This window comes from Fonsecaea erecta (assembly GCF_001651985.1).
Source record: "Fonsecaea erecta strain CBS 125763 chromosome Unknown Scaff9, whole genome shotgun sequence".
Lineage (NCBI taxonomy): Eukaryota > Fungi > Ascomycota > Eurotiomycetes > Chaetothyriales > Herpotrichiellaceae > Fonsecaea > Fonsecaea erecta.
In genome coordinates, this window is record NW_017387252.1 from 811,567 (window position 1) to 837,873 (window position 26,307).

Below are 26,307 nucleotides of genomic sequence, written 5' to 3' on the forward strand. Positions count from 1 at the left end.
GTTGACATCGGCTTGATAGAAATTCGATTCTGCGTATGTGTCCCGTTTTAAACAAATAAATTGTCTGGACGAAAAGCCAATATTGCCACGGAACAGCCCACCGAGCAAGGCCCAACAACGGGACGTGCTTGATACGCCTATCCGTCGAAGCACTCTGACAGTCCGATGCCCTTCAGTAACCCTTCTTCTCGACCACGTCGTAGTCCCCAAACTCGTCGGGAACAACAACCAGATTGTCCGAGCGGTATGGGTCGACTTTGACTTGCCTGAATTTACGGGCAGAGACTTTGTTCTCAAACAAGACATCAAGTTCGGCATAAGTGAGGCCCTGGAAAGATTGTCAGTCGACTGAGCGGCGGAAGGAGGAGACGACAAGGAACAGTGATGTACCTTTGGTTCTGGGAGACGGAAATAGGTCCAGATCAAGCCCAGCAAGTTAAGACCGCCCCAGAAGAAGCAAGTCTTTCCGCGCCAGCCCCAGGCGGTGGGGTTCATCATACGAGGCTGAAGCGTGCCCACCACAATACCCATGATATTGTAAACATTCCTGGACAAGACAACAGTCTTGATTCGAAGTCTAGTGGACGGAAGTTCCGCCACCAGCGAGTAGCAGACAGGCCCCACCGTAAAATCGTAGATGAAGGTGAGAATGAGAATCAAAGCACCAGAAGCCCAGCCAACCGACGTGGATAGACTCGGAACTCCAAGCCCGCCGATGATCATCAGGATGATGAACATGGCAAGTTGCCCGGCGAGATACAAGGTGCGGCGACCGAAGTGCGGCATCAAGAACCAAGACAACACGGTTCCAAGGAAACCCATTGCACTCTGGCCAACACCGAGGGAGTATGCATTGCTTTCGCTCAAGCCAGCTTGGATCATGAAATAGGTGCCCCAGCCGATCATGGGAGACCCTGAGGTCTGCTGAATCAACCACGTGATGCAGGTCACTTCGGTTCGGCGCAGGTCAACTCCCTTGAAGCAGTCCCAGTAATTGGTACCAGCGGTTTGCTGGATTTCAAGCTCGTTGGTGTGGATCATCATGGCCAACGTATCTTCGACGTTGAATTCGGTGTTCTTTTTGGAGGTCAATCTGAGCAGCGCCGCGCGAGCTTGCTCCAGTTTGCCGTGGCGAACAAGCCACCATGGGCTCTCGGGCGCAAGGAACGCTGCCAGCCCAATGGGAACCGGCCATATCCACTGGATCGCATATGGCACTCTGTATGCCCACTGGTCTGTTTGGTTCACAAAGCCTTTCAAGATACCGGCAGCAAGGAGCTGGCCGATGACCCAGCAGAGGTTGACGTAGGTCGTCAGATACGGTCTCAGCGGGACTGGAGTCACCTCGGCGGCATATGTGGTAGTCAGGGTTTGGAAGACCTAGGCGAAGAATAATGTCAGCATCGTTGCTCGAAGCGTGCTCGCTCTGATAGCCGCGAGGGGGAGAACAAAAGAGCAAACTTACACCCCATGGGAGACCGGACAAGACGTAACCAGCGAGCAACATCTTCACATCAACGGCGAAGAAGGTGATGAAAATGCATCCAGAAATGAAGGCCAGGGCGCCGATCATGGTCCAGCGGTATCCGATGCGCTCGGAGATGATGCCGTTGAGGAACAAGCCGATAATTTGTGCAGCAGCTGTGCCATTGGTGAGTGCCGATTGCCATGCCGCCGAAACCTGGTACGTTTGGGCGCCGTCGACGATCCCAGCGGGCGACCCATATTTGCGAGCAAATGTGGTCAACCCGAAGAAGTTGCCGAGGAGGTAGGTGTCGTATCCCTCCATGATGACGGCGAGAGAAAGACAGAAGGAGAACATGATGGCTTTGGGATACAGTCGGCAACCCTCGCGAAAGCCCATCTTGTGTTCCAACTCTGCGGCAGCTTTGGCATCGGCAGAAAGCTCGGCCAGATTGGGCACGGCCACAGACATCTTGCGAAGGGTTTCATCCTTCTGGTTGAAGACCGTCTCGTCTTGTTGTGCTGCGACAGCTGCAGCAGGGACAATAGAAGACCTTCGTCTGGTCGTGTCATAGGTTGGTGCTCCCATATTGTTGGCATAGTTGGAGACACTCATGTGACGGCCAGCACGGCCGCCAGGGCCACCGCTCTCTTCGTCATGCGCGTAGCTCATCGTGAGAGGTTGCAAGGCTCAGTCAAGTATATGGACAACGAAGCACGCGGACTTGATGGTCCCGGTCCAAACACAAAAGAATAGCTCAGCTATCTCGACACCTGGCCTGTGGTCGAAGGGATTGAATTCTGAGGAAGGGTTCACCACGTACATATATACTCCTATGCCTCGTGGTCGACTTTCCATCCCCTCTGGTGAACTCAGATGACGCACTGACTGCTCGAGATCGCTAGGGCAGTGGTAAACCAAAGCACTCGGTCGCGCCTTGAGTCTGCCAATGGCAAAGAGGCTGGCAAAGAGGTCACCGGAGAAATTTCCAATCAGCGCAACCCAAATCAGGTTGGTACTCGCATGACTGCGGTACGAGCTACCCAAATCAACGTTGCTCAGACTGCATCATTGGCTCCTTCTGGAGCTCCCTGAGCAAGGTTAAGCGAGCTGGTCAAAGGTCAGACGGGTCAGGTGTTGCCAGCTCACAGACCAATGGATCCGAAAGAAGAGGTTCCAAGAAGCTTGGATAGTCCCGGAGCCTTCCCAGAAACGCAGGTGGGCAAGGAACGACGAGGAGGAAAAAAGAGACGACGAGCGGTCGTTGGCTGATGCTTGTGGTGAGCAGTGGCACAGGCACAGGAGATCGCAGAAATCGCCGGCAAAAGAGTGGAGAGAGTGCAAACAGCCTCGCTTTCCCATGTGCCCCCCAGTCGCTGTCCGGGGCGCTACCGCGACCCTCATTGCCTCGAGCATCCACCCACCCTCTCCACGACCGCGGCGGGACTGGTTGCTGAACCAAAAAGGGCGACTTTAGACCCTCAATGTCGTGCCCTAGCTGCTGATGGTGAGCCAAACCCCGCACTCTCTCTCGCCCAAAGTGCCCACTTATGTCAATTCCCAGATCTTCTCCACTATGTCGATGTCTGGATTATTTCCAACATGCCTCCGGACCAATCTGCCTCGAAAGTCTGATCATCCCCGGGCGTTCTTGATGCGGGCAGATGCTCGGCGCTTTAGTGATCTGGGGGATCAGCTCCTTCACCCACATTCCTCGGTAAGCCGCCGCTCGTCCAGAGACCTTGACCGTCTTTCTTGGAACTAGGGTCTGCCTGATGTGTGTTCGAGGATCCGCGCTTGAGACGCCATCAAGATGGTGCCGACACCCGTACAGAACAGTTGTAACCTCTGTAATCAAAGTGACTAGGCTGGCACGAGTCTGACTCCCTATCTGAGGCTGAGACGCGACCGGCGAAATTGTGATCCTAGTACATCAGAACACCCTTGTGCTAACCCTGGTCATCAACAAGCAAGAACGAGCCTTCAGCCTCGAATAGCTGTAGTAGGTCCCACCTTCAGCGGGTTCTTGTTGCATCGAGATCTGCCCGGGTACTGGACGAAATAGAAAACGTCACCACGTCCTCTGGGTACCGGTGGCTGTGGTGTCAGGGACGTTGTAGGGTACCGTCTTGCCGAAACGTTCATGTTGTCTCGCTAAAACTGTGTCTATCATTGACGATCTTCTCGTCACTCTGTCGACCTTCGTCGAGTCTAGCAGAAGACAAAACCAATTCAGGACGGACTAAGGACAAAGGTTGCGTGGGTGGCTTGGCCTTCGTATTGGGGAGGGTGTGTTGGTTGGCATTCCATGGCGACCATGACACCACCCTCCTCTTTACCCTAAGCTCTGACATCAGGGACTGTAAAGGGTGCTCTGGGCCGACAGCGTCTCTCTTTTTTTCCGTGGTATTATGGTTGAGCCCAGTCTCACTATAGCTTAGAAGTTGGCAAAGCCTTAATGCATAAGTCGGTCACCCTTCGCTCCCTATCCATTGTTTCAGAGTCGAGGCTGTCGAGGCAGACCCGCTTGTGAAGGCTTCATGGGGATATCGTTTCATGCAAGCTGCCGTCATCATGCGCACGGAAATGTTTGCCTGAGAAATGGATACTCCGTGCGCTAGACTACACTCATGTCAGTGATGGGTTGGCCACTTTTGCACCAGCCAAGTTACGAGTCCTGCACCTGGATCGTACCCGACAGCCACCTCCTAAGGCTTGTGGGGAGTCCATTTGGCGGTTAGTGTGCCTCCTTACCATGCCGGGAAACTTGTTGCGGTCTTGCGATGCCGGAAGGCTTGGAAAGGCTTGCCTTCAGCAGACATGCCCTACCAGGCAAGGCCGCTGACAGTCCCAACAAGCCACATCAGGAAGAGAGATTCGGTGGGGATTTGGGTCGCAATAGAGACACCGAAATTGCGTCCGTTGAGTGGAGGAGGAACAGTAAAGGGGAAAGAAAGAGTTGGCAGAAGCAAATGCTGGCTGCCAGCCTGCGACGAAAAATAGCGCCGAGAATTTCGCCGTGTGCAGGAAGGATCGCAAAAACTGCAGCGGGACCAGGTATAGACGATGTCTCTTCACAAAATCCACAATTACAATTACTCCAGTCGCAGAATACCTTCGTTGTATCAAAGTTCCAGAATTCTACCTGTTTCAGCTAATCAAGTGGCGAGGAGTCTCTCTGTTCTGCGGTGGCCTGGTTCGAATCATTTACGCTCAACAGTGGGTACATTTCCTGCAGCGATGTGACCTGGCGTTCATGCACAGCTCATCGTAGTTTCCGAGATTTTCGTCAAACTCGTCGTCCAGGTCGACATATCCAGCGAATGCTCCTCAGGAAATCTTGCCCTGTCCGGGACAGCGACTGGACGTCGAAAAGGTTCCTGCGAGGGAAGGCTCCCTTTCCTATTGCTCATGAAGCTTGACCGTTGATATCCAGGTTCGACATCGCTTGCTCTGCAGTCTTTCCTACCTCGACTCGTTCCTTTCCCTCGCCTTCGATCGATCCGTCTGGTTTGGCAGTGACATTGGCCGCCCCTGGGAACCTTGAGCCTCTGTCTTTTGGTTGCTTCTTCTTCTTGACGGGCTCGGGAGGGGGATAGGCTTTCTTCTCGATCTCTTGCCATTCCGGGGACGCCTGGAATTCCGCCTGGATGGGAGCCAGTAACTCTACAAGAGCAGCGGAAGCGCCAGCTTTGAGCAGCTGTGGAGTGAGCTTGTCGGTTCGGTAATCCTCCTTCAAGCTCTCAATGTCATGATACACCAGCGGCTCTCCTTCTCCTTCTCTTCTCTCGCACACGAAGGTCCCTTTGCCTTCAGGGTCTCGCAGAGCACTAATTGGCAGTAGCACGTACTCGACAAAGGATATTATGCCATTTCCTTCGATTTCTCCAGCCGCCGCATAGGCTTTGCGAAGCTTCTTCTTGACTGCATCAGCAGTGTCAAGAATATCAATCTTGGAGTCGGGGTCTGATGCAGACATCTTGCCGCCGGCCAGACCGGGCACCATGGGATTCATCAAATGCGCTCGTTCTTTGTATCCAATCTTGGGGAGAGTCTCCTGCGCTAGAGCAAAGATTTTCCTCTGATCGACTCCACCAAATTGTGCATCGACACCCAAATGCTGTTCATCCAGTGCCTGCATCAAGGGATAGATCAGTCCAGATAACGTGGCATTTTCAACTTGTTTGACGACCTCGGCACCAGCCTTTTTGGCATCGTGCTCTGTCACCACGCTACTCAGTCGAAAGATATCCATGGTATAGTCTGCACTTAGTTGATAGGAGGAGCCGAGAACAAATTCCAACTTCTCCAAACTCACGCCAACGGCCTTGAGGAGGGACTGGATGATGTATTTGTAGTATTCCGCTCGGAATTTGACCAATTCGATTGGCGCCTTCAAATTGTCGAGGAATCCGTGAATGTCCGCCAGAAGGATCTTGACCCTACAGCCCGCCCTGAGGAAGTGCGCAATTTTCATCATTGGCACGAAGTAGCCGCAATGCGGTCTTCCTGTCGTGGCCGTGCCCCAGTAGATTATCAATGGTCTCTGCTCTTTTAGAATAACATGTTCAAGAATGTCTTCGTGTAGAACTTCCTGCAATTGGTCCTTGATCAGTGCGAGCTTCTCGTGCGGTGACAAGTCTTTGCCCGCCATGGTGGGCAGGGTGAGATCGGAGAGGAGTTCGTCAGTGGTCGTGGAGAGCAGGAAGAGACTCCAGAAGTGTGAATAACGAACTCGGGCAGGGAACTCGAACAGTTACAGGAAGTAAAAGGGAAAAAGCGCCTGTCAACGCCTCTCAGCCTCAAGTCGGTGGTCTTTGCAGAGTGACTGACTGTCTGTGACCAAAGATGAGTCGTTGGCGGGCAATTTTCCAATGCCCGCAATTCACCCGAACTGCGGGCGCGGAAATGTCTTGGCAGGCACGATTTCTCCCCAGCCAATCAGACGCGTCTCCGGGCCTAAACAAACATTGAGCATTCGACAAGCCATGCAGCACAACCTTACATCAATCTGGGAAGAACTCTGTGGTAGCCTCAGAACAAGGATTGTGCATACTGTTCGCTGCCTCCATTTCAACATACTAACTTCTAGGTCTTCCCCCGTATCGTCACGTCGCCGTCGTCGTCAGGCCCCGCACATATTGCACGATCAAACACAACCCCTTAACCCCTGTTTGTCGCCACCGTTCGACGAGAGAGGATTTGCTCCCCGGACCGCAGATTGATGATTCAATAGAGGTTCCCAGAACAAGATGGAGAACTACCAGAAGATTGAAAAGGTTGGCGAAGGTGAGGGCGGACACTGCGAGAGATTCCTATTACTCTGTTGGACTGACAACTCGATGACCAGGCACATATGGTGTGGTTTACAAGGCTCGAGACCTCTCCAATGGCGGTCGAATCGTTGCCCTCAAGAAGATCCGTCTGGAGGCCGAAGACGAAGGCGTTCCCAGCACTGCCATCCGCGAGATATCCCTGTTGAAGGAGATGAACGACCCCAACATCGTGCGTTTGCTGAATATCGTCCATGCCGACGGGCACAAGCTATACCTCGTTTGCGAGTTCCTGGACCTGGATTTGAAGAAATACATGGAGGCATTGCCAGTATCAGAGGGTGGACGAGGCAAGGCCTTGCCCGAAGGCTCAAATTTGGATATGCAGAGGCTCGGGTTGGGCAAGGATATGGTCAAGAAGTTCATGGCACAGCTGGTTGAAGGCGTTCGATACTGTCACAGCCATCGTGTCTTGCACCGAGACTTGAAACCCCAAAATCTTCTGATTGATCGCGAGGGAAATCTCAAACTGGCTGATTTTGGTCTTGCAAGAGCCTTTGGTGTGCCCCTGAGAACATACACTCATGAAGTTGGTCAATTCGCGACTCGTGCCTAATGCCGCTGCTTACTTATTTCTACAGGTTGTTACGCTATGGTACCGTGCCCCAGAGATTCTCCTCGGTGGACGACAGTACTCGACGGGTGTAGACATGTGGTCCGTCGGCGCTATCTTCGCCGAAATGTGTACCCGCAAGCCTCTCTTCCCCGGCGACTCTGAGATTGACGAAATCTTCAAAATCTTCAAGTGAGCTTCCCACCTTGCGGCGCCCACCCACATGGTGTCTCCACTAACACGAAGCAGACTACTCGGCACACCGGATGAAACCACTTGGCCGGGCGTCACGTCGTTTCCGGATTTCAAAACCTCCTTTCCCAAATGGCGCCGAGAACCCACCTCCAAATTCGTCCCGAACTTGGAACCGGCCGGTCTTGAATTGCTGGACGCCATGCTCGAGTACGACCCTGCACATCGCATTTCGGCCAAGGCGGCATGCAACCATCCATATTTCGCAGCGGGATCGGCTGCCTATTCCCAGCGCGGACCCGGTGTGGTCAGAACGAATGGATATCATTAATACCATGGCTTGATAGTAGGCGATTCCCTTGTGGAACGTGGAACCAGACCTCTAGGGAGCGTCTACGTCGGTTGACTGGTCACAAGTGCTTGCCTGCCAGCGGACCATGATGTCTGTTACTGAGTTGGGCATTCAATTGAGCGGCACGGGATCTCCGGAGTGAGATAGGCGCGGACTGGTTCGTTGGGGCGGGCTGGCATGCTGCGTTGGACTGGAACATGGGGCTGGGTGTAATGAATTATGTATGTTTTGGGCTAGACACGACGAGAGCGAGGGGTTTAAATGAGGGCTTGGTCGGACTTTCCTTCTAAGCAGTGCCGTCGGGAAGTCCCATTTTAACGGAGTTGACTTGAACGAATGTCTATCCCGTGCCATTTCCCCTTGATTCTCTATGAATCGTATCTGTGTGTGTGTGTGTGCAGCTACCAGTCTGTCCTTTCACTGCTATCGTCTGCGAATGCTCCGAGATGTGCAAATGAATATCTTCTTCTGAGTGGTGATTTTTGGGACCTCATGTTCCATTGGCTCACGATACGCCTTTGGGAGTCCTGCACACAAGATCGAATAGGAGAGAGAATCGATTAGGTGGAGAACACTGATGATAAGATGTACTGACCATTCACCGACTGGACGAGAATATGACACGCATATAAAATGAGGTTGCTATTTATCACGCTTCGAGTCTATTCGCGTTCATATCTGGGACAGGAAAACCACACCGGCAGCAGACTTGTCCTCAGGATTCAACAAGCTCTCTAAACTACATTGCCCCAACGCCGTCAGACCCACGCAGTTCTTGTATGCCCGCATCTATGAGATCCATGCCAAAGTCCTCGAATGGCGCATTGTTTGACAGTGCCTGGCTCAAGCATCATAACTCCGTGGCGTCCACTTGTTCGAATACTCCTGGGGCACAAGAGGCATGGCAGAGTCTCCATAGCCACCATTGGCCGAAAGGCGCTCAGCCGGCTGAATCGACATATACTCCATGTCCCTCCGGATGTTCCTGCTCAACCAGGCACCACTGACCAGACAAGCGACGGCCAAGAACTGAACCAGAACGATGCAGATCAGCTTGACGAGAAACTTGCCCGTGACCGGGCTGATATCCGGGTTCGTATCGAAGGTGTAGACGACCGAGTAAATCGCCCTGACCCCGACGAACAAGCCACTGACACAGGTGCAGATTGCCAACGAGATGAGGTTAATTGGTCGGACAGCCTTCTTTGTTCGATGTACAGCGCTCCAAACGTATAACGCGTAGAGGATTTCTGCGATCGCAGCAAGAAGCATCATGACGACTCCGACCTTGCGGAGGTTTGCCCAAATACTGGAGTTGTGGTTATTGTCGTTGCTGGCGGATTTTTCGGCCCCGTAGACAATCAAACCCATGCCGCCGGCTGACAGGACATGAAAGGCTCCTTGAAGGCTCCGCAGTTGGCGTAGCACGTTTTGCGCCTGATCGTGAGGCAGGGTGGCTTTGACTTGATAGTGGTGGGCTTCGTGGGCGAAGGCGGCGAAAATCAAGAGCAGGGGAGACAAGCCGGCTGAGCTGATGGCTTGAGTCGTGACAATGGTGTTTTCATCTGTCGAGTTCCGGTTGGCTATGCCGAGTACGTCGGCAACAATGCGGAGGATAGAGAAGAGGCAGAGATAGACAAAGGCGAGCGCATGCTTGCTGCCATGGCGAATTCCCAGGAATATGATCAACGGGAAGAGCAATATGTAGACAACTATCTCCGTAGCGTCGAGAGCGACTGTATCGGAGACTCGTGCCATGATGGATGGCTATCAACGGATTTTCTGCTGGGAGGGATGTTTTGTTCAAAAGGACGTGTTGGGCAAGCTAGAGCCGTTGATAGCAGAGGGGTCATTGTCGAATTTATCAATCTCCATCAATGCTCGACAGGCCCCATGGAGACGTATTTGGGAAATTGTTCTGAAATGAAGATGACGCCAATGTAACAATGGGAGGCTGAATGAAACATGGACGGGAGCAGCTGGGGCCATATTCGGACCGCAGCAGCCTACCAGATCGGCGAAAATGACATAAAACAGTGGTGGTATACTCGTAGATGACAGCGATATGAGCAAGGGAGGAGTTGGCGACAAGAGGCCTTGCCCTCAAAGATCGTCCCTGTCAGGCCAACAAGGTCCCGAAGCAGAGGTCCTTTCCTGTGTCAAGACACGCAGAGGTATGCCGGACAATTCTCCTTTTCAAGCAAAGCGAGGTCGGGGATGAGGTCGAAACCACCCACAGCAAGTAATGGCCCCAGACGGCACCATGATCACCTAAAATGATGGCTGAATCACATAGCGATCATGCTGTTCGTTTGCTTTTTGAGACTCGCAAGCTGAAATGAAGGGCCGATGGCTTCGTGGACTTAACTTTTCTAAGTTAACGGTGACCAAGTCAATGATCTTTTCGACCCCAACTGTTCAGCAGAGCTGGTCGTAGGCGACACACTCTCAGCCTCCAGTCTCTCGATTTAGACTGTTGATGGCTGGGGAAGTAACTTGACGTTGAAACTTGCGGGACGATCTCCAGGGGATCGTGGAGGGCCTGATTGATGATCTACACGAGGAACCGTGGGATCCATCCTCGGTGGAGTGAGCGACACTGATTTTCCATCTGCGGTTAGTTTTGCGATCCAATCTTTCAGCCTTGCCAAGTTCGAAGTCTCGTCAAAAACAGAACCTCACAGTATTAATGTAACCACGTACCGGTACCAACTTTTTCAATTTGTTGGCGCCCGGAGATTGTGGTCACAGACAAGTAACGGAGACCAGCCTCAATGATTTCCTGACCGCCTCTTGCTCGCCAAGATGAGTGTGCACGTTTTCCCCTTTCCATCTTGTCGCTCCGAAACGTCTGTTTTATACGCCTGCAGATCTGCTCGTATCTCGTTAGTATAGCGATGTTGGAGGCCTAAGGTCAAGTATGTCGATACTTGTTCACGTCTCCGTGGCACTGCGAGCAAGTGCGTCGTTCACAGAATGGCAGTTATTGCTATCAAGCTACGTCACAAGCAAGGCGAGCATCACACAATGACTGTGTTCAAAGGACTTTTCCCTGGACAGCATCGCAAATGCAATCTCACTGATCCAGTATTTAAAGATCCCTTCTTTCGTCCCTCTCTGAGCTTCTGTACACAGGTCAGGAGCCGCGTTCGACGTCCACGCGCACATATATTGAAACCATTTCATCATGTTTACTTCTCTCGTTGTTATTCTCGTGTTGACTGTGGTAAGGGCAGCCTCGGGGCAGACTGGAGTCAGTTGTACTCATCCAACCGCATTCTATGACCAAATCATCGACCACAATGCCACCACAAGTGGCACTTTCAAACAACAGTATCAATTTATCATGGACTACTACAAACCGGGAGGCCCGATCCTCTTCTTCCAGGGAGCAGAAACCGCGAATATCTCATGCGTGGTATGTTTCAGCCGGCTTAGCTTGACTTGTACTGACCATGTTTAGGAACTTACGGTCTTGATGGACTGGGCGTCGGCCTTGGGTGCAGCCGTTGCGCAACTCGAGCACCGTTTCTTTGGGGTCAGCAATCCAAGTACCGCTTCCAACATCACAGAACGCTATGCGACACTCACATTGGATAATGTCCTCGACGACTCGGTCACCTTCGTCGAATATTTGAAGAAAAACAACACCGCATTGAGCAATGCGAAGGTGATTGCACATGGCGGTAAGCCGGTCTCTCAGGACATTTTGGTGGGTGAGGCAGGGCTGATCCGCGTTCCAGGTTCGTATGGCGGCTGGCTGTCTGCCATGCTGCGACTCAACCGTCCAGAGACTTTCTATGGCTCTATTGCCTGGGCCGGACCAACGGAGAGCTTCGGACCAGACTCTTCGAACCCTGCACGTGCCTATTGGTACACCGTGGTATGCACATCCCAGACAGATAGATGATGAGAAGGTCACTGACGCAAACTGCAGCTATCCAATATCTACTCAACCCATTCCGCAGAAGCTGCTGCCAAGATAAAAGCAGCCCTTGCGGACTTTGAAGGCTACGTCAAGAACGGTATAGCAGACACCTCTTGCGCCACGGAGAAAGGATACTGATTTATCTTTCAGAGACAGACTACGAGGACCTCGCTCACGGCCTCAACCTCTGCGAGGTTCCCCAGAACACCAGCGATCTCGTCAGCATTTACCAGGGCCAGATCCTCAACGCCTACACGTCCAACTCCCAGTTCAGCTACGGGGTCCAGCCGGGCGTCCCGGGCCTGAACCCTAATCCCTTCAACGAAGCCCTCAACCTGACTCTCGCGGCCAACGGCACTCTCGAAGTCCTCAACGCCAGCCTCTCGGTGCTCTACAACGGCTCCTGTGTCGACTGGACCGGACAAAACGCATTCGGCCTGTCCGGGGCGGAGGCGGCGCCGTTCGAATATCTGGAGTGTCGCTACTTCCCCATCGCGGCGGATCTGATCGTCAACGGCACCATCTTCCCGCCCGGACAGCTCGGGGCCAGCTCCAACCGCGCCCAGTTCTGCCGGGACACGTACAACATCACCATTCCCACCCGCCAGGAGTTGTCGACGAAGTATCACTTCACCGACACCGACCTGCTCGCGGCCACACACCTCCTGTTCACGTTCGGGACCCTCGACCCCGTCTCCGGCTGGGCGCCGTGGCTGCTCTATGCGCGCATGACGCCCAACCGCAACGCGTCGAGCCTGATGGTCGTGCCCGAGGGCGGCCATACCGAGGACTCGTTCAGTCCGAGCCTTTTGACCAAGCCGGGCGTTCTGCAGGCGCAGCAGTTCCAGCTGGAATATCTGAAAGAGTGGTTGGGGATTACCGCTTACTAGGAGACGATGAGCCAATATCATTACTGCATCTTGTTGAGATACTGGATCTCTGCCGCCGCACCAGCTACGGTGTAACGGGAGTACGAACCAGTAATGGGTTGCATGTCGTCATTAATCACGGTCTTGGTGTCTGCTTCTACGTCGATCATTCAATCATTTCCCAGGAGGTTCTCCTGATTCTAGCTTCAAGTTGTCATCTCCTGGATGAACACCGATCCTGACGACTTCGCTCGGGCTTTTTTGGTCATATCGTAGTTGGAGATCGAATTTCTTCGTTTGTTCACAAGCAAGCAGGGTATTGCTTTAGGGCCATTAATGCTCTTTGCGGATAAAAAGATGGCGATGAAGGGGAGGAGAAGGTGTCAAATGCTCTTATTTATGTCATTCATCGTCTTCTTTCTCCTTTTTAGGCTGTCCTTCAGTTCCTCCCTTCTGCGTTGCAGGAACACGACGACAGCAATTGATCAATCTACATTGTCTGTGACAATGCCTACCGTCCGATCCTGGATCCTGGCTCACCAACCTTTCGTTTCGGCTACGAGCTGTGCCCATTGCATTTCGGACCTGATCTCGGACTCTGCCATCCATATGAAATGAATGCAAGATCTATGCGTGATCCTTTTCCACCAATGTCTCCTGTGTCACCGGCCCACTCACGCTAGCCACGCTTTTCCTCTTGCCCACGTAAGCACTAGCCTGCAGCATGTTCAATTTATCCTCTTCACTGTCAAGTTTCTTGAAGTTCAGCCAGAACAAGATACCGCCGACGCCGGCCAAGACTGCGACGACACCGTAGTTCCACACGAGCAGCGGATCGGCCGACAGCGCCACAAGGCCCTGCGCGATGGCGCTGGAAAAGGCGTTCATCAGCAGATTGATGGCCATGACGAAGCTACGCATGTTGTACGGCGCCTTGGTGAAGGCGTATTCCAGGGACGTGATGCTCGCCATGATCTCGGAGAAACCGATGAGGACATACGGCACCGTTTGCACCCAGACGTTGATGGGCGCCGGGCCGGAGCAGTCTGGGTCCGACGCGTGGTGGCCGCAGGGCGAAAGGCGGTAGATGTACACTTGAATGACACAGGCGGACACCATGGCCAGGCTGGCGAGCGCGAAGCCGAAGGCGATGCGCTTGATGGGGGTGAAATTGATGCGTGCTCTGCGGAGGCCTGGGTAGACGACGAAGTCCATAAAGGGGATGAAGATGATGATGGAGATCGGGTTGAGGTTTTGGATGATACTGGATTATTGTTAGCCTGGAGAAACTGTGCGGATGGAAGTGGAGGAGTTCCGCGATCCCATTGCAGATCCAGGTGAGACTTACTCATTGGGGACGCCGTTGAGTTCCATAACACTAGAGTTTTGTAAGCACACAACTCGATTCTGTGACGATGAGAACACTTACGCAGCTTGCGATGTGAGGTTGCCCGTCATCTGGCCATAAGCGAGCCAGTAGAGGGGCAGATACAAAAAGACGGCACATGCTTTAAGGCCACGGCGGACTTCTTCAACCCAAGCGTCGTCGAAGGTCATCCAGGTCGGCCGTTGAGCGGCGGGAATGTTGGAAGGCTTTACGCGTTCCCAGAAATCGGCAGCGGACAGGTTCTTGTATGTCGTGACTGGGTTGATGCTCCATCGACCCTTGGATGCGTAGGTCCACAAGTGCCAGAACTTTGCGATGACAGATCCAGTTGGTGGGGTCAAGACGTAGTGCTTGCGGCATGCAATGAGCACAACAGGTGCGAACAGGAACAAACATGTGGGAAGCATGTAGGCGAGCCAGAAGCCGACATACTTCTCGCAGTAGACCATGCCCTACGGCGTTTGTTAGTATTGACAATTGCAAGTGGGGAAGACAGAACTTGAAGAGTTCATGTAACCCAAACACAGGAGCCTGAGAGGACTTACAATCTGGCCAACCAGCGAGCCGATGTTGATGCAGAGATAGAAGTATAGGAAGATTCGAGAGGTCGTCACGGTCGGATCCACAATGACACGCTCGCCAGAAGGGAGCACCTCGATCCTCTTCTTGGTCTCTGTTTGCTGCTCAGCCAAAAGCGGAGCGATGTTCGACTTGAAGCCACCAGTTCCGACACCCAGGATGATGAGACCGATGGTGAACGCGGCGAGAGCGGAGCTTCCATGAGAAATGACGCTCGGAGCTGCTGAAGCTGTCAAGATGACGTGCCCAACAATGGCACAGACAATGGCACCATGGATGGTTTTGTAGCGACCCCAGTGAGCGTCAGCAATGTATCTGGACATCTGTCAGCGTGGTCTAATAGCACAGCAACGCGATCTGATAATAATAGTAATTGATCATAACACGACATTTCTTTATTCCAAAGGGGACTCACGCGCCTAGCAACGGCATCACATATGCCCAAAACTGGTTGAAGGTCACGAGTCCCGTCGAGGCTCGCTGGCCCATCCCCAAAGCACCAGACTGGCCTGAATGACCCGCCCCGGTCGTGGAGCCTTCCGGAAGAGGTTGCTGGATGAAATTGACGACTGAATTGAGTTAGAGAGAGTGTGATGATTCAACAGCCGACGATTGCTGCTTACAGACAACGGTGGTGCCATAGTAGGAGAAACGCTCGCACAATTCGACAAAGGCGACAGTGAAAGCCGGCCACGGTATCTTCCCCGAGACCCGACGAAGAGAGTTGAGGTCAGCTTCAGTAACTTCATCGTCGTATGAAGAGTTGGTCTCTTGGAAGGAGGTCACGTCGATAGAACCACGCCCAAGGCGCTTCTCCCTCACGGTGCCGGCGAGAGCTGCATCATCCACCTGAGCCTGGGCGATGATGGGAGCTTCGTTAGATGCGATTGCGCTCATGTTGACAAGTTGTGCCTAGGAACACTGATGAGACAAAAATTATATCTGCTCTGATGTGGTGGCCGTGCATGGGTCGTCACTGCACAGATATATATCTCGATCCTATTTCGCCATCGACAGCATTCATCTGCATATCACTAGAGCGTAGGGCCGGAGCAATCCGACAAATGAGGAAGGTGTCGTTTGTCGTTATCAATGAGAGGCCGTGTGCCACAATAGTGATGCATCCCAAGGACTTGGCGGCATGGGTTCAAATTTCTTGGGACAGCAGGCGCAATGAGATCAGTGAAAGGTCTTTCTTAGCCACACAGCCGGTACGTCGGTCGATTTGATGGACAAGCTTGAAACCCATCTGAGAATCTCTTCCTGGTAGTCGAGTGCCACATGCTTACCCCGTTAATCATTACAGCGCGTATCGTCCCCAACCCAGTGACGTGTTGCCTGGCTCGGAAATGGGACATCATGTATACTTGGCTAGACCGGCTTTGCACATCCATCTCGATGAGAGAGGTGAGAGGGGGGTGGTTGGCGGACGCAAGGGATGATGCAAAAAGGAGAGTGGACTTCGCCACTGATTGGAAATTTGCTTCTATTGCTTCTTTGCTTCAGATCCTCCGCTGCCAAGCGCAGATCCTAGCATTCCGCCATCTTGGCGCAGCCAGTTAGTCGAGAAAGAGCGAGGCAAATGTAACGTCGATTTAGCGAGAATCCCATTGTCAAAAAACAGGTGGTAAAGACGTGGGAATAATGCTACCCCGCGAGCTTGTTATCTCGCGGTGCTTCCGAGGGACCTCCTCAAGTTTCCGGTTCCCCACGGTTACGGACGGCCTCAAAAGACAAGCAGAGACGGGGCTCCATACTTACCGTCCAGACATTATCCATTTTGGCCATCCATGACAGCGCTGGCCGTCAGGAAGCTTGTCCGGGGACACCCCGGGAGGTACGCAAATGGCCATCGTGGATTTGAGAGTCCTAGTTCATATAGCACAGACCTTCCAGAGACCAACGGATCAAGGTGTGAGTGACACAGTTTAAAGGCATCTGGCTGCATCTTTGGCTTCGTGCTGAGATTAGGAACCTGCTGTGTTATCTGTGGGAGGTTGTGGCTTTCATCCCCCGGAACCCGCCGCCAGCCAGCCAAGGTAGCACAGATGTCATGATGATTTCTTAAGTCTTGCTGGAATTGGTCTTTATACCTTTGGCTTCCCCACTGGCCTCATGACAGGTTCTTTTGAGGTGTCGTCTTGCGATAGGTTCAGGGTGATGCCACCGAAAAGTCAATCGTCCCTGTGCCGTCCCTAAGAGGCTCGCTTCGTATCGGCAGATAGCCGTCTTCATCGTTCACTTACAGTTTCAAAACTCGAATCTGACAGCGGAACGCCCCTCTTCGTAATCAGTTGCGAGGGTTCCAGAAAGGACGGTGGACATCATGTTGTGATGGCTGCCTTCACTGGTTGCAATGGGGCCTCTTCGAGATCGCGCCAAGTCAGCTTCAGAATCTGTGACAAGTTGACAATCTGCGATTTGACATGCCCCGCGCTTCTCAACCGCTCAGCTGGAGAAGATTGATCATTCTGATAGGTACCAACATTCGCGGGGCATAGCCTATGTCTCCCAAGCTTCCTGGTTCCAAAAACATATTTCTGTGAGCCGGAAGACCGGTTCGAAAATTTCCTGTCTAGTCAGAAGACTGGAGAATAGCTTCAGGCACCCCAGTAGCTTTGTGTATATAGAGCTTGAGTCCACCGTGTCCCGGACTATCTTGGAAAGTGAAGGCTTCGAGCTGGTGCTGGAAGGAAAGAGTTCGGAGGGCACGAGAGGTAAAAGTAGGCACATTGGGACGCGAAAGCGGGGCAACAACCTCCACCTCACCCATGAAATTGATAGACTCACACTACTCGGTACAGGCAAGGTGGGGGTTACGCACCACGAGGGTTGCGGGAGTTTCCTCTAGCCCAAAGACTACTGATATAAATACACACGTATTTCATTTTGCGGCATGCCTTTGTTCAGCTGTATTGCAGAAAGTCGCCTTCTCAGTTTCTATGAGGAAGGCGTCCACGCCATTGGGACCTTGATAACCACGCAGATATCGAAGAGAGGCCAGGTGCTATCAAGGTGGGCTCAGCACAGAGAACACTCATTTTTCGAAACCTGCGGAAAGAGTTCTTGTCCAGATAGTGCACGAAGAAGAATTTGTAGCAACATTGCTCCAGGCTCTTGACAGTGGCATTTAAAAGCGCAGCGAATATAATCCAGATCTTCAGAGGGTGATGAATCCCAGATGGCATGCTCACAATGTTGACGACACGATTATTTGTGGCAACTGCTGAATTGTCCCTGGCCAATCGAGGCACGTCCTCCAGCTGCTTGTGGGAAATCCACCCTCCAAAGGTCACACGGGTAGGTTAAGATGTATACATAGGTACAGACCGGAGGTGAATTTGTTATCAACCGGGTTTCATACCAGGAAGGTAGTGAAGCAGATGTCATATTGGCGGGTGAAGAAATTGAGATTGAAAGAGCCGACCTGCAAGGCTCTACCGACTCTCTAGCGTCCCGAATGTCCGTGCGAACATAGCCCTATCGAGTTGCCGTCGTTAATGAAACCAAAGGCACCCAATTCAGTATTGTCAAGTCAGCCCTCGAAGCCATCCCACGGCCGAGGCACGGCACCCCGAATCAACAGTTGCATGACATCTGCAACACTCTGAAAGGCTGTCCACAAGAAGGGCCGCGGCGCGAACAGATTGGGTCCCTCCTCGATGAGCCCAATCAGCGTCACCACCATACTTACGTCGTCAGAAACTCCAAAATGATCAATCCACGGGTTCCATCAAGAGTGTCCCTCACAGACGGCTCTTTATCTCCGAACCTGGCTAGCATTCCTCTGCCACTCATCGGTCGACGCACCAGAAGGGTACCTCGAGCCATCTGAGCCCTCTGTGTTTTCCAGCTACGCCAGTTCGCCTGAATTGCAATAGGGGCTTGAAGATATCCTGCTACAGTCTCAAGCAGCTTGCTGCTCGAACAATTTGATCCGCTTTTTCTTTCTCGAGCTCTCGTCCTGGCAGCATCAAGGGCTGAGGCGAACTTGTCCGTTTACTGATACGGCCTAAGACTAGGACTTTTACAGGCTCATTTTCTTATATTTGTGCCATCCAGTCAGTACAGGTGAATATATGTCTGTATCATAGTCCCACCTTGTCGCCGCCACTCCCTGTCTCAGCGTCTCAGACCCTCGGCTCAGTTGCCTAGTACATCAAACCCACTCCACCACCACGTGCCACTTCAACGTCTACGGTGGATTTGCAGTGGCAGAAACTTGGCGATATACGGTGCGTCATCAGACTGGCGAGATGCAGATTCATGATGCACGGTCGTCGTTGCCCCAGAATTACAACGTCGCTGTTTGTCTCTCCCAGACCAAGACACTGTCTTTTGATTATCACTCTCTTACACACCAGAATATATCCTTCACTTCCACCCTTTTCAAGACACGCGACCATCCTGCGCGTACAGGACCCCAACACCGCCAAAACCTGCTGGGAAACTCCTTCCGCATCCCACCCTTCCACATACACTCCTAGTCCAACTTCACTTCTTTCTCAGCCCACTTCTGCGCTACCTGCACCCCTTGCCGTGTCCCTTTTCAGTCCGGAGAACTTGTTGTCAGATCCTGGCCTCTCTGCCGGAAGAAAATCCATCGGACAGTCTGAGATAACCCTTGTGCAAACTTCGGCGCATTCTTTGACCTTCCCTTCTCCGCTTCGGCCACATTTGGCAGTATTGGATATCTCCAAAGCGAACAACAGATGAGACGATAAAGAGACTGAGCCAATAAACAACGGTTGGTGGAAGAGTTTGGCCGGGCTGGCGCAAGCCAGGAGAGCATTGTAGCTGGGCGGTGTGGCTACTGTCTTGTTTCTGTTCTGCGAGAGTCTGTCCCCGCCCCAGGGTCGGTTGAAGTGTCTGCCTATGCGTCGCACAGTCTCTATTCCTCAGCCTACTATCACACTTCCTTCCGACGTCAATGCCCGTGGGACTTGATCGCGCTTGATTGCTATGGACACCCGCGAGTTTGCCACGAGAGACGAACTGTGGCGCATTCAAGAGACGTTGAACGACCTCTCGGCAACGCAGGCTCTTCACTCAGATCGCATCATGCGCTTGGAGCAGAAGGTTCCTGATGGCAGCAGACCTAGAAGTCTGTGGGGGGCGAGCTCTCCATTTCCCCTGGGCTCTTCCCATCACGGTAAGCTGATCCATTCTCGGAAACTCATTCATACTAATGTACATGCTTAGAGTCGACGCTCAACCCGGCTGCTGAAGCTTTCCGCAACTTTGATGCAGATCCTATGATAAGTTCTTTGACCCTTGACCCCACCGACGACCCGCGGAGAGCTGTTGCATCAAGAGCCAACTCCGTACGCTTTGACGAGAGTGCCAACAACCACTATGGCTCCTCGAGACAGTCTATGGAATTGCCCACACGCACAGGCAGTGGACTAGGTGGCCATGCGCTCTCAGAGAGATCTCTTTCTCATCGTTCTGACGGGAGGCCCGCACCTACTGGATTTGGTCGTACGAACAGCTTTGGTCTCGAACAGAGTCGGCTGCTTGGTTCCATTCACAACTCGCCTCGAGTTTCAGGCAATCCCCCACCAGGGTTCTTCATCTTAGGGCCATGTCCGGCCATCATCCGATGCTGGCTGACTCAATCCTTCTCCAATACCTCATTACTCTACGCTGCCCTGTGCACCGGCTCGGCGGTTTCGTCTGTCAGCCAGTCACTGTTGTCCAAACTTAACCTGACCGACACCATATTCGACGACGGAGGCTATCGCTCTATTCGGCTACCCGTGTATCTGACCGAAGCCAAAATCCACAGTCCTGCCGCTGTCAGATCAGCCAGCCCGATCCCACCCATCCCTACTTTGATGGTCAAGTTTGTGATCGATGAACAGACGGTGACCGGTTCGTCGATTCAGATCATCCTAGGCAGCGATGTTCTGAGATCACACAACGCCGACATTTTGTTCTCACAGGACAAGGTCATGATTTTTGACGAGGAACGTAATCAGGTCTCGATCCCCCTGTGCCGACCTGAAGACGATGCCTCTTTCAAGGATCTCTGCACGGTTCCGCGCCACCATGCGTCTTCGATAGGTGAGGCTCTACCGCCGCCAGCTTCACCAGTGGGAGTCATTGGCCAATCAGAGAGACTCAACACGGCGCATACGACTGTATCCCCTACAACAGCTCAATCCAGTGGCTTGCACTCCGCTGCCCCGTCTGAACCAGGAGATGTGCATAGAGCCGACCAACCCTCGGAGCGATCAAGACGATCCAGTGTGGATATGTCTCAACCACGGCCTCCCGACGATTCCAAGTCCACGACTGGCAGCGAGAAATCATTCACCGCGCCAACCTCGAAATCTGGTTCGGGGGTGTGGTCTAATTCCTGGCGTTCTGTATCCTCGGGCACTCCAAACGATGCAGGCTCCAAGACTTTGTCTAGTTACGCACGACCTCACACGCAGAGAACCATGAAAATTTTGCGGCCAGCAAAGACAATGGCAAATGCCACCAGAACTCCTTCTGCGTCCTCCACAGCGCCCAACGGTACAGAAGGAACGCATGGAAACGCGAACGACATTGGGAAGGCTGCAGCTCAATCCGATCCGAGCGGGGAGTCGAAAGGTGCGCAATCGACCGCCACAGCACGAAGTAATCCAATTGGTTCAGGCACTGCCTTTGGTTGGTTGAACGCAGGGCCACAACGGAGAACAACCGCGAACAGTTGAGTGGAGTTTCTTTTTGGAGAGGGCTCTTAGGTTGACCCGGGATGGTTGATCCTCAACTGAGAACTTGATGAAGCCTGTTTGACGCCATGATGATGAAGGTAACGGAGGAGAGGATTGGAATGGCAGGCTTCCAGTTGAATTGACGTGTATTCCAAGCTGTTGTCTGGCCTTGTTGGGTCGAGTCGTGCCGTGGGACAAGCCGGCCAGATAGAATTCAGAAGAGCCTCATACGAGGCAAAGCTTGCAAAAGTAATATCGAAATATTCGCAAAATGAACGAGGCATGAGGCTGCTTCCCCCACACGCCGCAGTGGGAATTCGATTTACCGCGAAAATCCCGTTCGCCCGATTCTCGCCGACGGGGACAGAAGTGAGATCATTCCATCGTCCGTCGTCCATCTGAATTTGTTGTCCTTACCATTCTTTCTTTGTGAACCAAACACCACTAGTCTTGTCGGTTGAGAGAGTATAGTTCTGTGTGCGCAGGCTGCAAAGAAACATGTCGGTGAACAGTCGAAGAATCGGTCAGTGTGCCCCGGGGTGCAGTTCTTTTCTGGTTCTTTTCTCTCGCCCTTGATCCTGTCGATAGTTCGCCATCAGGTCCGCCTCTTCGGTTGGGAATCTCTATGGCGATTTGTCAATAATGTGCAGAAAATGGTTGACAAAAGATGGACTGGCGTGGCGATTGAATAGCTAACTAACCGCCTTTGACTCGACTTGCTGACGCTTCACCACCGGTCACAGCGAACCCAGTCTTGTTGTACGTTTTCTCCCCGGTCTCAAAGACATACATATATATGGCCCTGCCCACCACATACCCGACGAACACCCAGCTTGGCTTGGTTCAGACGTCTTGGGGAGCATCATCACCTTTGAGACGCCAAGTGGCAGACAGAGCATTGCAGTCTGGAGAACCTCGCACAGCTTTCTTTCTCTTACCAAGCTTGCTCACTAACTCGTGTGTCTGGTGGCCGGCAGTATCTGCGACATCCAGGAGAAATTCCGCAATGCGATCTGGGAGTTTCCCAAGGTGTAAGTGGTTTTCGAGAACCCCCTTGTCTCCTCTCTCAATACCCCCTTTGGGGGCGGATTGAAATGTGGATGTGATCGGGTTGACGTATATATACTCATGCGCGTGTGTGTGCAATGGACAGGATCGCCACGAGTCAGAAGCTGGTTAAAGCAGGTAGGTACAGTTGCACCAGAAGAAGGGGATTCGCCCTCTCATCTCTCCCATTTCATGCCGTCTCATACCTCCACCGCTGTTAGCTGCCCTCCTTCTCCCTCGGGAGAGAGAGGAGAACATACATGCTTCTATTCATCCCTTCCCCTCTGATCTCCCGGGCAAGCCACGCTGACCACCCGTCGCCTCTGCCCTTTGCAGCGAAAATTCTCAACATCCCGATCTTCATCACGACGCAGAACGCCTCGCGCCTCGGCGACACCGTGTCGGAACTCACCGCGCTCGTCCCCGAGGGCACGCCCGAGGCGATCGACAAGACGGCGTTCTCGATGCTGGTGCCGGAGCTGCAGTCGCAGCTGCAGAGCCTAACCAGCTCGGCGAACGAGAAGCTGTCGGTGCTGCTGGTCGGGATTGAGACGCACATCTGCGTCACGCAGACGACGCTCGACCTGCTCGCGGCCGGCCACCGCGTCTACGTCATCGCCGACGGCGTGTCGTCGTGCAATGCCGGCGAGCGGCCCGTCGCCCTGCACCGCCTGGCGCGCGAGGGCGCTGTCGTGACCACCAGCGAGAGCATCCTCTTCGAGCTTGTCGGCGACGCCAAGGACGACAAGTTCCGCGCCGTCAGCGGCCTGGTCAAGGAGACCAAGGAGGAGACCAAGCAGGCGGTCGAGACATTTTGTCGTTTGTAGGTAAGGGAGGTGGTTGAAGGGTGTGTGTATGCGGGTCCCTAGGGACGGGGGGGAGGTGGGAGGGTATTGTAAGTATGCTGGGGAATTCGAGGTCAAAGTCAGGACGAGGAATTGGAAAATCCGGGCTATGGAGCAATAAAAGAAGACAATTCGAGGGCTGTGAATTGCTATGACCGCAAAAGCAATATCATCTGTGAAATGTCGGGCCATCAAGAGCGGAAGTCGAGAGGGAAAACAGCTAATTGTCCAAGATTTGTATGCTTTTGCAGAGTCGAAGAACAATCTAACGAGGCGCGAAAACGAAAGTGCACGAGTTGAAAGATCGCCCCTTTTATATCCCGCAAATTTCCGCCAGGAGCGGACACGCACTCAAAGGCCGCCATGGTCAATCCTGCCCCCTGCTTGTATTCGACCAACCCTATCCCGATGAAAGGAACAAAAATTAGAAGTCCGAGCACTCGATAGAGGCTAGGTCTGCATGCCAACACCACGAGAACACTATCGCCGCAGATAATACGACACAGCAGCAGGCACAGCGACTATTGCTGCGATCAAGACTAGGTTTCTGGAGAATTTGTCAGATACGGCAGATTGGTTGTTGTGGAAGACAGAGGTTCACCTTGGCTTGCACATTCGTGAAATAAGGGATGTAGCTCTGGTGTCCGGATGGCTGTTGGCGGCCGATGCTGCTGACCGTTTCTCGGAGGGGGTCGCATCAGTTGGCGAAGCTGCAGGCGGCAGAACCGTCCCGTTCGTCGCGATCGAGTATGGCGGTGGAGCAAAGTCTGGGATTGAATCCTTTCTGGTGGTGATATCACCTTCTGCTAGTTTACCTACACCTCCGTCAAAGTGAACTCGCCGCACGACGTCAGGGCCCTTGAGATTTTCTGGCTTTTGGTCCTCTTTCGGACCGTGAGAGTCGAGGATATTCGACATAACCTCTGCAGCAGGAGGGTACGGCTCAACGTCCTCGTGCTGGGGTGGAAGGCCATCCTCACTTGGATGCTCAGGCTCATCTTCTATGATGTGAGCATCCTTTGTGTTGAGGATTAGAGCCACCGGCTTAGAGATCGTTTCAATTAGTTCTCCAGGCGGGGACCTGGACACCTGAGGTTTGACGGAAGTAATATTGTTGACATTGCCTTGTTCGTCGTTTACTGGAATCAGTCAGCATCGAGCCTTTGATGGAAGAGGGTTAGGCGAGACCTGTTGGGCTTGATTCATCTAGAACCCACCAATCACCAGGGCCTAGCCTGAATTTGTATTGGTAGTCACCAGGCTCGAGGTCAGCCTTGTAAGAGAAGACGTTATGGGTAGAGCCGTCTGATTCGCTCGTTTCGAAGCTCATCTCTATCGGCGACCAACCCGTGAACGATCCAGCAATATAAACTGGCGGCTGGACGTTGTCCTTTTCGAAGGTAATGGTGGTTGACACCATCTTGTAGGTTGGAGGCGTGACGGGTAGTCCGAGGAGCCCTTCAGAGAAAGTACAGTCAACACCACGTGGATAGACGGTAATGAGGCGTAGGATGGAGTCTGCGCATAGGAACGTGCCTGGATATCATGAGGCGAGGAGAAATCATAATCAGCGAAGACCTCGTGATGGTAAGAATGGAGTTGTGTATCATGAATAGCTGGGTTGCCATGGCTTTCAAAATGACAATCGGTGGTTTCAATCAGGTCGCGCCTGAAGTGCATTCATGTCACTTACCTCGAGACAGCCGCAACTGGCTCGAGGCTCGTGGTGATTCCTTCCTGGCTATACCGATTGCCTTCAATCATCCGTCCACGGCCCGGATGAAGCTCTGCTTCGTGTTGGAACGTTGCAGTCACAGATTTATTGGCCAGCCACCATGACAATGTGCACCATCAGAGTCATTGTCCGAGTGATGAGAACGCAGCGGCACCAGTCCTGTCTGTCTTCCACTCCCATTGTTGTAAAGGAAACCACAACAGATAGCCAGAGATAACGAGAATGGGGAGCTAGCATTCGCTACGTACCTTGTGGATAATGGAGTGACAATCTTTTGGAGGCTAGAGAGCTGTCACAACAAGCGTCGTCGACCACCAGCAGTAAATCCAAAGCTGCAGGGCTATCACAGAGGAGCAGGACCCTGAATCCGAGAATCTACAGTCAGGAGATGTCAGCCCTCAGCTGTATCTGAGCGGCAATACCCGGTTGATCCTCAGCACAAATTCGCCGATGCTTTCTCGGACCGAGATTGTGTGCGAAGACAGGCAGATCGGAGGAAATGAAAGGGATGGAAATTTTATCAAGGGATAACTCGGGGAATTCCTGTCACAGATGAACGCCTCCCTCGGAGAGAGAACAAGTGCTCGGAAGTTCTCAAAGCAACCAACACGTCAAGACTCCAGAACACAAAAGCAAGCGTCATATAATCCCACCTGTCATACCACCGGACCCCAGTTTTCTAGGGGAGTGGGTGTGAGCTGCCAACATCCCACGAGGCCTGGCAAGCTGGCGGAAGTCGCAAGCTCGTCCCATGCCGAGTGGGACGAACAGAGCCGTCACTGGCACGCAGGAGCAACAACAGCAGCAGCATTAGCTTTGAGGACCGGAGACAAATGCTTGGTGCCCGCAAGGTTCTGTGCCGGGAATGCATGTCAATCTGCATCTTGCAAGGGTGGCTGACATGTTGTCGATTGGCGCGGAAGCGAAGACGCTGCACATGTGGAAAGCATGGCATGTGCGTTGCCCATGTTTCCAACATTTTTGTTGGGACGTGCAGCTTATGGAGGCTTTTCGTCGTCGGTTTGCGCCATGCCAGCCCAGCCGACGCCCCATCAGCCTATCAGCCGCTCCTTGTCCACTCCCGGCGGTCATCGACAGCCACAGTGGCGGTGGTGGAGGTGGTCTGAAGGTACAACTCGTTGATCCTTTCCAAGTGAAGATCAAGTGTCGGGTGGTATTTTCGCATAACAACGTCAACTGCCTTCTATTCGCATTGGCTAGCATTAGGAGCATTTGCTTGGGCTTCCTGACATGGAGGGGCTTGTGGAACGGCACCATGAGGGCAGAGGTGGGCGTCTCTGTCTCTTCTCACAAGAAG

General features: G+C 52.9%; 9 protein-coding genes across 9 annotated transcripts; 4 read left to right on the forward strand and 5 right to left on the reverse strand.

The window, feature by feature from the left end:
* Positions 1 to 172: 172 nt before the first annotated feature.
* On the reverse strand, positions 173 to 2,137 carry AYL99_09513 (hypothetical protein; the record flags this gene model as incomplete). The annotated part of the gene is made up of 3 exons (XM_018841020.1): positions 173 to 328; positions 391 to 1,380; positions 1,466 to 2,137. 3 exons carry the CDS (start codon positions 2,135 to 2,137, stop codon positions 173 to 175), a joined length of 1,818 nt encoding a protein of 605 aa, XP_018689701.1.
* A 2,737-nt stretch (positions 2,138 to 4,874) lies between these two features.
* On the reverse strand, positions 4,875 to 6,119 carry AYL99_09514 (tyrosine-tRNA ligase; the record flags this gene model as incomplete). Its single annotated transcript, XM_018841021.1, has 1 exon — positions 4,875 to 6,119. One exon carries the CDS (start codon positions 6,117 to 6,119, stop codon positions 4,875 to 4,877), a length of 1,245 nt encoding a protein of 414 aa, XP_018689702.1.
* Positions 6,120 to 6,717: 598 nt separating this feature from the next.
* Positions 6,718 to 7,874, forward strand: AYL99_09515 (cyclin-dependent kinase 1; the record flags this gene model as incomplete). The annotated part of the gene is made up of 4 exons (XM_018841022.1): positions 6,718 to 6,754; positions 6,816 to 7,327; positions 7,380 to 7,543; positions 7,601 to 7,874. The coding sequence occupies 4 exons, from the start codon at positions 6,718 to 6,720 to the stop codon at positions 7,872 to 7,874; spliced, it is 987 nt and encodes a 328-aa protein (XP_018689703.1).
* An 864-nt stretch (positions 7,875 to 8,738) lies between these two features.
* Positions 8,739 to 9,653, reverse strand: AYL99_09516 (hypothetical protein; the record flags this gene model as incomplete). Its single annotated transcript, XM_018841023.1, has 1 exon — positions 8,739 to 9,653. The coding sequence occupies one exon, from the start codon at positions 9,651 to 9,653 to the stop codon at positions 8,739 to 8,741; it is 915 nt and encodes a 304-aa protein (XP_018689704.1).
* A 1,429-nt stretch (positions 9,654 to 11,082) lies between these two features.
* Positions 11,083 to 12,713, forward strand: AYL99_09517 (hypothetical protein; the record flags this gene model as incomplete). Its single annotated transcript, XM_018841024.1, has 5 exons — positions 11,083 to 11,313; positions 11,359 to 11,581; positions 11,639 to 11,778; positions 11,833 to 11,920; positions 11,974 to 12,713. The coding sequence occupies 5 exons, from the start codon at positions 11,083 to 11,085 to the stop codon at positions 12,711 to 12,713; spliced, it is 1,422 nt and encodes a 473-aa protein (XP_018689705.1).
* A 606-nt stretch (positions 12,714 to 13,319) lies between these two features.
* Positions 13,320 to 15,555, reverse strand: AYL99_09518 (hypothetical protein; the record flags this gene model as incomplete). The annotated part of the gene is made up of 6 exons (XM_018841025.1): positions 13,320 to 13,956; positions 14,041 to 14,070; positions 14,122 to 14,531; positions 14,625 to 14,973; positions 15,074 to 15,227; positions 15,282 to 15,555. The coding sequence occupies 6 exons, from the start codon at positions 15,553 to 15,555 to the stop codon at positions 13,320 to 13,322; spliced, it is 1,854 nt and encodes a 617-aa protein (XP_018689706.1).
* Positions 15,556 to 19,620: 4,065 nt separating this feature from the next.
* On the forward strand, positions 19,621 to 21,362 carry AYL99_09519 (hypothetical protein; the record flags this gene model as incomplete). The annotated part of the gene is made up of 2 exons (XM_018841026.1): positions 19,621 to 19,810; positions 19,861 to 21,362. The coding sequence occupies 2 exons, from the start codon at positions 19,621 to 19,623 to the stop codon at positions 21,360 to 21,362; spliced, it is 1,692 nt and encodes a 563-aa protein (XP_018689707.1).
* A 1,307-nt stretch (positions 21,363 to 22,669) lies between these two features.
* On the forward strand, positions 22,670 to 23,236 carry AYL99_09520 (hypothetical protein; the record flags this gene model as incomplete). The annotated part of the gene is made up of 1 exon (XM_018841027.1): positions 22,670 to 23,236. The coding sequence occupies one exon, from the start codon at positions 22,670 to 22,672 to the stop codon at positions 23,234 to 23,236; it is 567 nt and encodes a 188-aa protein (XP_018689708.1).
* Positions 23,237 to 23,851: 615 nt separating this feature from the next.
* Positions 23,852 to 24,674, reverse strand: AYL99_09521 (hypothetical protein; the record flags this gene model as incomplete). The annotated part of the gene is made up of 2 exons (XM_018841028.1): positions 23,852 to 24,393; positions 24,479 to 24,674. 2 exons carry the CDS (start codon positions 24,672 to 24,674, stop codon positions 23,852 to 23,854), a joined length of 738 nt encoding a protein of 245 aa, XP_018689709.1.
* Between the last annotated feature and the right edge of the window lie 1,633 nt (positions 24,675 to 26,307).